Source organism: Leuciscus leuciscus (assembly GCF_965113295.1).
Source record: "Leuciscus leuciscus genome assembly, chromosome: 23".
Taxonomy (NCBI): domain Eukaryota; kingdom Metazoa; phylum Chordata; class Actinopteri; order Cypriniformes; family Leuciscidae; genus Leuciscus; species Leuciscus leuciscus.
This window is the reverse complement of record NC_138747.1, coordinates 7,488,371-7,501,032: the sequence shown is the minus strand read 5'-3', so window position 1 is coordinate 7,501,032 and position 12,662 is coordinate 7,488,371. Positions and strand designations below refer to the sequence as shown.

The window sequence follows — 12,662 nt, the reverse complement described above, 5'->3', positions numbered from 1 at the left end:
GGACCTCCAGCAGAAAAATATGCCCACAACATTAAAGATCCAATGGTATATTAAATTGTACACATGGGGTACTTTTTATCCTTGTGTTCACCAAACCCATCTAGTGTGTTTGCTGCCAAAAAGCTCTGTTTTAGTCTCATCTGACCACAGAACCCTGTGTTGTTTGAAGATCCAGTCGTGTCTGACAATTACATTTGCTGGAATTTGTTTTTGGATGAGCGAGGAGTTTTTTTTTTAAAGCCTCCCAAACAACATGTGGGGATGTAGGGGTTGTTTGATAAATTTTTTTTTAGGCTTTCTGACCCCCAAGACTCAACTAATCTCTGCAATTCTCCATCTGTGATCCTTGAAGAGTCTTTGGCCACTCAAACTTTCATACTCGCCATGCATTAAGACAGTATAGACACACGTCCTTTTCCTGGCAGATTCATAACATCTTTAGTTGGTTATAACTTCTTAATTATTGCCCTGATGGTCAAAATTGGGATTTTCAATTCTTTAGCTACTGTCTTACAGCCACTTTCTAGTTTGTGATGCTCAACAATCTTTTGCTACGCATCAGAACTATATTCTGTGGTTTTACTCATTGTGATGGATGATTAAGGGGATTTGGCCTTTGTGTTTCCTCATATTTAAACTCCTGTGAAACACGAAGTCATAGCTGGACAGTTTCATGTTCCTAGTCACCCTGGTGTACTAAAAAAGGTAAATATTAATGGGAATATACTTCAGAGATATTTTACTCGTAAAAAATTCTAGGGGTTTCAATAATTGTGGCCAACGTGTTTTGGAGAAAAACATTTATTTCATAATGTGATTTCCCCCCACTTTCAATTCTTTTACTTCAATGAAAAGTTAGAATTTTGCACATTTTTTTAATGAAAGATCACAAGGATAATCGATGCAGATTCATTTTTTACAGCCAATTTTGATCATATTTACCAGGGGGTTCAATAATTGTGGAGGGCACTGTATATTATAATGGGGCCAGACCAAGGCTTAATTTATTTGATAAAACTCAAATTTTGTAAAAAATTAAATGAAGAAAATTCATTAGTTTAAATAGAATTCAAAAGAATATTTATTTGAAATTGAAATCTTTTGTAGCATTATAAATGTCTTTACTGTCAATTTTGATCAATTTAATGCATCCATACTGAATAAAAGTATTAATTTCTTACTGACCCCAAACTTTTGAATGGTTATTATATTACATTATATTATATTATATTATATTATATTATATTATATTATATTATATTATATTATATTATATTATATTATATTATATTATATTATATTATATTGTCTTGCATTGTATTTTATTGTATTGCATATTTTATTGTATTGCATATTTTAATGGTTAAATTCTTTTAGCATATACGTATAGCCTATATATATACAGTAATCATTGTTCTGACAGTGCTATTCTAAAATAATTAAAGATGATTATCTGTCTGAAACCACATGTACCTGTACAGTATTTCTGTGCTAAAGTGAGATGAATTGACGCTCATCGCTGTGCCTGTTTCGGGCTTTAATAGACAGTGGTTACAATAGTAATATAAATCACTTCATATCCTGTGTGTGTCTCTCTCTTATTTCCTGTAGGTGTATGGGGTGTGTGTGTGGCCAATGATTGCGGCTCTGTCGGGCTCCAGAGTCGCTCTGTGTGGTGTGTCCATTCTGAAGGCTGGAGCACTCATCAGTCCAATTGCTTTCCATCTGACCGTCCACCGCACCAGCGAGTGTGTGTGAAGATGTGTGAATGGCAAAAGGATCTGTTTGAGTGGCGCTTGTCTCCTTGGGGTCCCTGCACCCCGAGTCCTTTCCTCCCAGCCAATCGATGTGTGACCGCTCAGCGTGGAGTACAAAAGCGAGATGTGGTGTGTGTGAAGCATACTAACAGCACCAAGGTGAGCCTGCATGTGTGTGAAGCGTTTTCTTCACCTCCAGAAAGAGAGCAGGCGTGTTTGTTACCCTGCCCGATCGACTGCGTCGTCTCCGCCTTCACCCACTGGTCCACCTGCAGTCGCACCTGCGGGTCGGCCCTCCAACAGCGCACCAGGCATGTGCTGGCAACACCCCTCTATGGAGGAGCAGACTGTCCCATCCTCACCCAGACACGTCCCTGTAACCATGACAACGCCCACCCTGCCCTCTGTCCCTCTGACCAACAGGAATACAGTTACAGTTTGTGGGTGGGGCCCTGGAGCCCTTGCAGACTTAAAGGGACGGCACTTATTGGAAAGACAACGGTGGACTTCAATTTTGGGCATGATGGGAAAAAAACAGTCAAGGCTGCATACACGATCAAACGCCACACCGAGAGTATTCCCCACCAAAATCATTATGATGATAATAGCCACAAAGTATCCTGGGAAATCACCATTGGCTATCAGACTCGGCAACTGCGCTGTACAAGGAGTGATGGGAAGAATGCCATGCTAAGGTGGGCGTCCTTTATATGAACTAATGAGTTACTGAGTGAATACGTTTATAAACCCATCAATCTATTCACCCGTTCATCTATTCACCCACCCCTTTACCCATCAATCAGTCTGTCCATCCATTCTCACAGTTTGATCAGTCAGTGCACACATCCGTTTATTGTTTTGTTTTGTGAAACTCAACCCAGACAGTGTAATCCAGAACCCACAGCTACTTACTGAAAAATGGCCCTAAAATATTGATTTCAGTTTATTTTATGTAAGAAGAAATAGACCGTGAATAGGAACTAGCACAGCTATGTAGGAAATTGGCCAATTATAAAGTTGAGCTTTTTACAAAAGTACTTGTCCAGAATAAAGAGAGAGTTGTGTGATAAAAGCTTTTAAAGAATGATTGTAGATGTAGTCAGAATTGACTGCGTTCACATTGATTCATTACTGATCTGACCATAAATAAATGATACAGGCCTATTAGCACACAGTTATGCAACAATGTTATGCAATATATTTACTTTTTTTTTATCTTTTTTTTTTATCACTCTCCACAGTGAGGATATTAGAGTCTGCTATATTAAGCTCTGCTATCCTCCTAGTGCAGATGGATTACCATTTTACCACGTGATACTGTTTACATCAGAGAACAGGCTTTTATTTATAAATGCATTTCTGGTTACACTGTCAAATAACAGAATCTAAATTTTACCTTCTGTTGTGGGCGATACAGAAAAGTGAGAAGCCTTTTCACCTTTTCTTTTTTTCAAATCAGGGAATCCCAATTTTATTTGCTGCAAATATTTTCAAGTTCTATTCTGATATCATCCATCCGAGAGCATTCTGAATCTTGATCCATTGACAAAATATCTACAGCTCAAGTGGAAAAAAAGAAAAGGTGATCTGACTGAACCAATGTGAAATATTTTATGTGGGAAAAGTTTTGTTTTAACATGAGCATATGAAAGTTTAAAAATGTGCATATAAATCTGAATCTAAATATCCCACCTGAGTTTGATGATTTATGTGTTTTAATTCTCATTACCAAGGGAAATTTTAACAGTGTTCAAAATATTTATTCAATGCCAATTCTACGGTTGAACAAGCACGCTTTGCAATCAACACTTTGCAAGCAATGTTTTGTTGTCTATGCTGTGCAGCAAGCATCAATATTGTTACCAACAATAAGATGCTAATGCCAATCTTTATTTGAACCACTCGCTTAGGCAATGCATAACAAATTAACATCATTTTATGTCTGTAGATTACAAGATTTCCCTAGCGGTTTGCAAACTTTTTTCTATTGGTATTAAGCCAGACTAAACTTTGGAATAAATTGAACACCCACGGACCACCCTATCGTTCTCTCTCTCTCTCTCTCGCAGGATTCATAGTTTGCTTTAGCTTGTTTTGTATGCCAATATATTCAGCAAGAATTATCAGCAACGTTAAAGCCTTGGAGAGTTCGAGAGACAGCTTGAAAAATGTTCTGTTTATGTTGCTACCTTTTTTTTGCAATGGTAGCCAGAGGCTAAATGCATGCCAACAGCTTCAGAACAGGCAGATGGAATATTTATTTTTTAAATAAGGCAATTAACAAACACGAAACGCTTTGAAACTACCTGAACAGTGTCCTTTTCGTAATTGTAATATTTATACAATTCAATTTTTATTTTATTTTACTATCATATATATATATATATATATATATATATATATATATATATATATATATATATATATATATATATATATATATATATATATATATATATATATATATATACACAGGGCTTGACATTAACACCTGCCAACCCTCCAAATGCGGGTGGATTTCAGCAGTGGTGTGTAACGCAGTCACTCTTACAAGCCACTTTGGCGGGTTAAATTTTACTATAATATATATATATATTTCAACTTATTTTCAAGTCTTTTAAAAAGGCATCTGAAATAATAAACTGAGTGCAGTGTAGTGTTGTCAAATATCAATTTTTCGATACATATTGATACTGAAATATCTGAAAAGCTTTCAATACTCATTTTTCCATAATATATCGCTGTGTTTTCTCGTTCTATCATCTCTCTGACAGCGAGTTGGCACACAAACCCGCCTCCACTCACTCACTCGTTTAATTTGCTCCGGGTGAATATTGTTGGTGTTACAGGGATTACATTTTGGAATGGGTTTGCACGTATTGTGCATAATTTTACTCATTCCTGCAGATTTTCTGCTCACACCCAAAGTCTGCATACATAAAGCCACCTCTCAGTACTAAATTGAGTTCTTTTTCACTCCTTGTTGTGCTTAAACAATCAAATACATAAAAAATAATGTCAAAATGCCAGTCTTGGCGAGTATTCACGTAAAAACAGTCAGCCATGGTTTAAGAGAATGTAAACAGTTGAGAAAGAAAACGCATGTGTAACAGTATAATGGATCCGTGTGTCAGGTCTTAAAGTGACATCAGCCTAATACACCTGCTGCCAAAAATATCTATATGGGAGTTTTTCCCCATGGTATCAATGTCAAAATTGTGGCCAGTTAAAATGCTGAGTGGCAAATAACTTTGGAAAACCACTAGCCACAGTGGCCGGTGAGCAAAAAAGTAAATGTCAAGCCCTATTTAAATATATATACAGTCGTGCTCAGAATTAATCATACCCCTGGTAAATATGATCAAAAATGGCTGTAAAAAAGAAATCTGCATAGTTTATCCTTTTGATCTTTCATTCAAAAAATTGACAAAAATCTAACCTTTCATTTAAGTAAAATAATTGAAAGTGGGGGGGAAATCACATTATGAAATAAATGTTTTTCTCCAAAACACGTTGGCCACAATTATTGGTACCCTTTTATTAAATACCTTTTTGCAATCTCCTTTTGCCAAGATAACTGCTCTGAGTCTTCTCCTATAATGCCTGATGAGTTTGGAGAACACCTGACAAGAGATCAGAGACAATTCCTCCATACAGAATCTCTCCAGATCCTTCAGATTCACAAGTTCATGTTGGTGCTTCTTCTGTTCAGTTCACTCCTCTCATCAGGTCAGGGAACTGGGACGGTCATGGCAGAAGATTCATTTTGTGCTCCCTAACACATTTTTGTGTTGATTTTGATGTTTGTTTCGGATCGTTGTCCTGATGGAAGATCCAACCACGGCCCATTATAAGATTTCTAGCAGAAGGCGTCAGGTTTTGATTTTTATCTGTTGATATTTGATAGAACCCACGATGCCATGTATCTGAATAAGAAGTCCAGGACCTCCAGCATAAAATATGCCCACAACATTAAAGATCCAATGGTATATTCAATTGTACACATGGGGTACTTTTTATCCTTGTGTGCACCAAACCCATCGGGTGGGTTTGCTGCCAAAAAGCTATTTTTTTTTGTTTCATCTGACCACAGAACCCAGTCCCGTTTGAAGATCCAATCATGTCTGACAACTGAATATGCTGGAGTTTGTTCTTGGATGAGCGAGGAGCATTTTTCTTGAAAACCTCCCGAACAACATGTGGGGATGTAGGGGTTGTTTTATTTTTTTTAGTTTTTTATAGGCTTTCTGACCCCAAGACTCAACTAATCTCTGCAATTCTCCATCTGTGATTATTGAAGAGTCTTTGGCCACTCAAACTATCCTCCTCACCGTCCATTAAGACAATATAGACACACGTCCTCTTCCTGGCAGATTCGTAACATCTTTAGTTGATTATAACTTAATTATTGCCCTGATGGTCAAAATGGGGATTTTCAATTCTTTAGCTATTTTATTACAGCCACTTTTTATTTTATGATGCTCAACAATCTTTTGCTGCACATCAGAACTATATTCTTTGGTTTTATTCATTGTGATGGATGATTAAGGGAATTTGGCCTTTGTGTTTCCTCATATTTAAACTCCTGTGAAACAAGAAGTCATAGCTGGACAATTTCATGTTTAGTCACCCTGGTGTGCTAAAAAAAAGGTAAATATTAATGGGAATATACTTCAGAGATATTTTATCCATAAAAAATTCTAGGGGTACCAATAATTGTGGCCAGTGTGTTTTGGAGAAAAACATTTATTTCATAATGTGATTTATTTTTCTACAGCCATTTTTGATCATATTTACCAGGAGTATGATTAATTCTGAGCACGACTGTATATAAAATATGACACGATGCAATTTCTCTCTCACCTCCAGCCTCTGCGACCATGACAACAGCCCGGTAAACTTTCGTTCATGTGTGATGCCCAGAGACTGTAAAGTGTCTGATTGGTCACGGTGGAGTCCATGTTCAAAGACGTGTCGGACATCTGACCAATCACCTGGCTTCAGAAGCAGGAGCCGCAGCCTGAAGAGAGCAGCCATTGGTGGAGGAGAGCCATGCCCCGCCCTGGAAGAAAAAGCAAACTGTAACATTCTGGAAGACACACTGCCTCTGTGCCCAAGGTGAAGAGACGGCATTGGCAGAATTGTGCATCCAAATCTTTTCAAATGTTTTGATTTTCTCTAAATACTTTAGTTCTTGAAGTCTGCAAGAAATTATAATTCACCCTATCTATTTCTCATCCGTTTCATCCACATAAATTCAAATCCACACCCTTCTTACAATTGACTTGATGTGCTTCCATCTAATCAACAACTGATGAATTTCTTTTTTTCTTTTTCAATAATCTGTTTCACTTGCGTACGTCATGATATGGAAGAAAATATATTTTGCTACTTCCGTTTCATTGCAGAAGACTAAACATATATGACTCTTTAATTTGACTTGAATTGTCTTGTATGTATTTTAATTGGCTGGAAATACAGGTATGAGTGGAGGGTGACCAATTGGAATCCATGCCAGGTGACCCCTCTTTTGAGTCAGCAGGACCATCGCCATAGCAATACCAGTGTCCTGTGCGGAGGTGGGATCCGGACCCGAGAGGCATATTGTGTTACCATAACCATCCATGACAGCACAGTACCATCCCAAAGTAAGAACACTGTTTTAGAAAAAGTCTAACTATGGATTAACAGCATAGAATTATGATTTATGAATTATTGTTTCAGACAACATTTAGTTTTTAGTACCATGGTACCATCACAGTATTAGTTCAATTACAATGCACAGAACATTTCTGCCTTAGAAGAGCTAGTCATTTATGAGATTCCATTTCAGTAAGGATGTTGCCCTAAAATACCTTTTTGTTTGGGATGAGATTGCTAATAAAAAAGATCAACTAACAGTACAATAAACAAATGTGAATGAGACTCTTGAATGAGAGTCTTTTTTAACATTAAAAGCATAAGCATTAAGTGGGGGTGGAGGGAATTTCTAGATTGCTTTCATTTTATTTAATCCTTTGTATGCTGTTGAGACTCAGGGCAGAGCACTAAGGGGGAGCTTTAGTTTCCTCTGTGTTTATATTTTTTGATTTAAATGGTAATCTGTTGCCACACAATGAGAAGGACGTATTTGAATTGCATTTATTTTTGTGCAAGCTTCTGTGAGATCTGCAAAAATGTTTTGAAAATACATAGAGTATTGGGTACAACGGGGCTTTTCACAACTCCCAAAGTGTATGGTTGCAGAAAAAATTTATATGTTTGTATTGAACATTGATGGAGCAACAGATTTTGTGTGAAAATAGATCATAAAAGTGGTTTATTTTGTTTAAAAATCTTGTCAATTAATGAGGTGGCGAGGGGGGCCTTTTACCCCACATACTTTTACGTATTATTCCGTTATTGAAAAATCATTAAGAATACCTTTGTCTCAAAGATTTTGCTACTCAAATCTATAAAATTTGTACAAATATCAAATATTAGATCAAATTAGCATTCAAATCAGAATCAACTTTGCGCTGCTGCCCACGATCGCATCAAGGATCAGCTAAATTTCCACGTGCACCTTGAAAAGCCGATGTTTTGGAAAGTCCTACGGCAAGTTTTTGTGCCATCTAGTGGTCTAGAGGAAAATAAAATCAAAGACGCCTTTTACCCCGGTGCACCTTTAGCCCCATTGTACCCTACATCAATGAACGTTTATGGTGAATCTGAAACTGTCTCACTGTTTTTTCATTATTAGTCAATCGGCCTGTTGGCAGGAACTTGTGCACTGGGCCTTTACCACCATTGGCTGAGTCTTGCTTCATTCCCTGTCAGAAACATTGTCCCCTCACGCCTTGGTCACCCTGGGGACCCTGTCTCCATGACAACTGTTTCGAACCCCAGGGGAAAAGAGGTGAGAGACAAAAACATCCCATAAAACCAGATCGCACACATTAGATTCACACTCCCTGTCCTTGGTTTCTCCTCTCAGTAATGTAAAAAGTGTAAGAATCTCAGAAGTGGGCGTATTTCTGACCCTAAGCTTCGGTGTCGCCCACTCATTGAGGCGACAGTGACAGGACAGCTGTATTCCTCTATTTTGTACGCTCACTTTAAAGTATTTTTTCCATTTTTTATTTATTCTCTCCTCTTCTTTAATGCGCATATATATTTGGACAAGATGTTTGGCTGTTACGCTCCTTAGTTTGCCAGAATGTGGGAACAGTATCTGCTAAAACGTTGGCAATGAGCATGTTTCTGTTTGAGTCATCACTGATGTTTTTTTTTTTTTCCTTGTTCCTAATTCTTTCAGGTTTCAGAATGAGAACTCGTTCTGTAATTACCGAGTCTTTGGTGGAGCCCGACAGTTGCCCTCACGTCAACGAAGCGATGATCTGCGATGACCCCTTCTGCTTCCAGTGGCGAGTGACATCACAGGGGCCCTGTGTTCCACGAAATGGCTCGTGTGGCCCAGGATCCCAAGAACAGACTCTGGAGTGTTTGTCTACCACAGGTATGAAGCTCACTTCCCTAATAGTTCACCTAAAACTGTTCTTCCAAACCTGTATGACTCACTTTCTTCCATAGAATCTTTTCTTTTACATTTAATGAAACTGAAAAAACAAACAAGCAAACATAGCATAAGCAGTCCGTACAAGTCATACCCTATATTTCAATTCATTCAAATATTGAATTAAATGTTGCCAGATTTTCTTTTGTAATCTATTGTAATGTTTTGTTCTGCAGCATTTTTTTCTGTATTTTTTTAGGCAAATAAATAAAAAATGACATCACTGATGACGTCCATCACTGATGAGTCTATTCTGGTGCAATGTGTCTTAAGATTTGAATGTAATCAAATGCAAATTAGAGGATTTTCAGGAAGGAGCAAAATAAATTTTTGTCTGTTCCTCAAAGCTATTTATGGCTTCAGAAAACTAGAAACATAGCACACAAGACATTTATTTATTTATTTTTTGGAGCCTGACATCTCCCATACCTACTGTGCACTACTGTTCAAAAGTTTGAGGAAAGTAGGATTTTCTTTTTTTTTTCTTTTTTTATATTGTTACTTTTACTAAGCACAGGTGCATTTAATTGATCAAAAGGGACAGTAAAGACATTTATAATATAGAAGAAAAAATAAATGCTGTTCTATTGAACTTAATATTAATAAAAGTATCATCCTGGATTCCACAAAAATATTTTTAACACTGATAATAATAAGAAATGATTCTTTAACAGCAAATCATCCAATTAGAATGATTTCTGAAGGATCATGTGACACTGAAGACTGGAGTAATGATGCTGAAAATTCACCTTTGCATCACATATAATTACATCTTAAAATATATTAAAATAGAAAACGCTTATTTGAATTGTGATAGTATTTCCCAATATCACAAATAAATGCAGCCTTGGTGAGCATACGAGACTTTTCCTAAAACATTGAAAAATCTTACGGACCACAAACTACTGAACAGTAGTGTATTCATTTTCATTGTATGGAAAACAGCAGCCAATTCTGCAAATGATCTCCTTCCATGGTGTAAAATCATCTTGAGTAAATGGATGAAGGTAATTAAATGATGGCTTTACAGAACTATCCCTTTAATTATCTTTCAATCTCATCCTTCTTCACCTTCATCCCTGTAATTACTTTCAACCTTCTGTTATCCCCATCCTCAAACTCTTCAGCGATTAGTTATTTTTACTCACATAAGCAAATGATCAGCTGTCTTTTAATCTCCTCTCATCTCTCCCCTCCTCCCAGCGGCTATGTGGCATATTTCTTATCTGTCTTCTGTGCTTCTCACTGAGATGAGTTTAAGATCAGAACAGACAGACAGATCTGTCACAGTGTTGCACTGCAGTTTTGACACACAAATGCACAGAGACACGAGTTTCAAAAAGCCTTAGGAGTCCTCTAAGGTCTTTTATTTTAATGTCACTCATCCATGTCGAGTGCCAGTGCATGTGTTGTCCATCAGCAAGTATATGAGCGGTCTTAAGGGGTTTACTGTGTGTGAAACATGTTTGTGGCTCGCCAAATGTCAGGCATTACTGGAAATAGTGGAGTTGGAATAATATATGCGACACACGTATGCATTAAACCTGACAGCGTTATCTTCCCAGCATGCACTTAGAATGTTCTACAAAATGCAAAGTGAAGCTGAAATACCAAAGCCATTAAAGTTGAAGTGCAGTTGACTTAAAGTGATAATGTATTCTTGCTGGAGATTTGAGTTGTAATCACATTACACTTGGTTTAAGTCACCTTATCTAACTTTCCCATAACAACACTACATTACATCCCAGGTGTTCAAAGAGTTTATAAAACGTAATCTAGATTTTTACATATTCCGTCATGGTGATAAAATACAATCCCATATGGAAAGAACTATATTTTCAGATGATAAAAAACATTTCAAATGCACCAAAAAATGGCCCAAAAATATATTGTTAATATAGATATTTACATACTGTATTGTAAATATATTTTAGCTACCTATTTACTCATATTTGGACCTTTATATATACTGTATATATATATATATATATTTTTTTTTTTTTCAAAATGCAAAATAATCCGAAATATATTTTTAATCTCAAAAATATATTTCCTTAAGCAGTGCTGTTTACAAGATAAATATACATTGGACAATATTTATATATATTTTGATTACACTATGGGTGGATGGTCACCAGGGTGTTGCTATGGTTTTTAGCATTGCTATATTTTTACTATGCAATTTTAAATGGTTTCTAGGTATTGGCCCTAGCAAAGAGCCTGTTGTTAAATAGATGCTTCTCTCTGTGAATTTGTTAATGTATGATGATGATGATGCACTATTTGGCCGAGTTTTTGCTCTGGACAAAGATGGTTCAATGGTTCATTTGCAAAAGTTATCACTCCAGTTTTAGTGATCTGACTGCAAATGTAATGTTTATGAAGTAGCGTGAATTCTGCTGTCTATCAACAGTCCTGCAGTTCTGATGCTATACTATAATGCACTTTTTAATGCTCTAGGTAGATAATCACTGTGGGAAATTGCTTCTTCCAACGGTACAAATGCGGGAAAATCTTGTGTCTGCTACCGTGAAAAGAAAATGAAATAAACCCCTATAACACAAAAGAAAAGATGATGATTACAGGGGTCATAAAAATACATTTTAAGAGCTGGGCTCTTTTTAAAAATGCTCCGTTTGTGCATTTATATCTTAGGCAACGAATATGATTCAGAGAGATGTATTTTTAGGGCCTAACATCAATTGAAGAAATGTTGCCCCCTCCTGCATTTGAGATGTAATGAAGAAATGAACTGTTTGTGCCTCAATATCTGATTCTCAGAGCAGAGTCTGTATAGGTTTATTGCTTGCCTTTAATCTTTGTTCTTTTATATCACAAACAAAGAGCATCTTCTACTAGTTGATTCTGTGCTTGTGTGTATGTGTCTATTGTTCATTCCAATTTCACAAAGAAAAAGTATATATTTTGTATATCTCCAACCCCCCTCCCCCCGTTTTAAACATAGACTATACTAATTATGGTCATAATTATGATTAAAGCAAGAAAAATTCTGAATTAAGTTTATATTAATAACCCTTAAGCAGAAAACTAACAACATTTAGTGAGGTTAATGATTAAAAAAAGTGCCAATGAGTATTGTTTTAATTTTAAAAAAAGTTGAGTATTTTCCAAACTGAACTGAGTGAAGTTTAGCATTGATATTTTACTTCAGCATTCATTAGCAGATAATGATTTTCAAGCATTCTGTTAATTAAAAATGTGCCTTAATGTTGCCCAATCATGGTCTTTGAGGAAAGAATAGAGCAATCAGGATGCTATTAAACATCTTATTTGCATATTATTCTACTTTAATTAAAGAAAAGTGGTTGTTAGGTGCGAGATAAGAGGAA

General features: G+C 36.4%; 1 protein-coding gene across 1 annotated transcript in view; it reads left to right on the top strand.

Annotated features, from left to right (window-relative positions):
• The first annotated feature begins 1,632 nt into the window (after positions 1-1,632).
• LOC309488062 (thrombospondin type-1 domain-containing protein 7B-like) overlaps positions 1,633-12,662 on the top strand; it is a 36,171-nt gene continuing 25,141 nt past the window's right edge. The window contains exons 1-5 of the mRNA XM_082156054.1: positions 1,633-2,452; positions 6,627-6,875; positions 7,239-7,405; positions 8,500-8,655; positions 9,055-9,255. Coding sequence (XP_082012180.1) covers positions 1,761-2,452; positions 6,627-6,875; positions 7,239-7,405; positions 8,500-8,655; positions 9,055-9,255 — 1,465 coding nt within the window. The 5' untranslated portion in view covers positions 1,633-1,760. The remainder of the gene's footprint in view (positions 2,453-6,626; positions 6,876-7,238; positions 7,406-8,499; positions 8,656-9,054; positions 9,256-12,662) is intronic.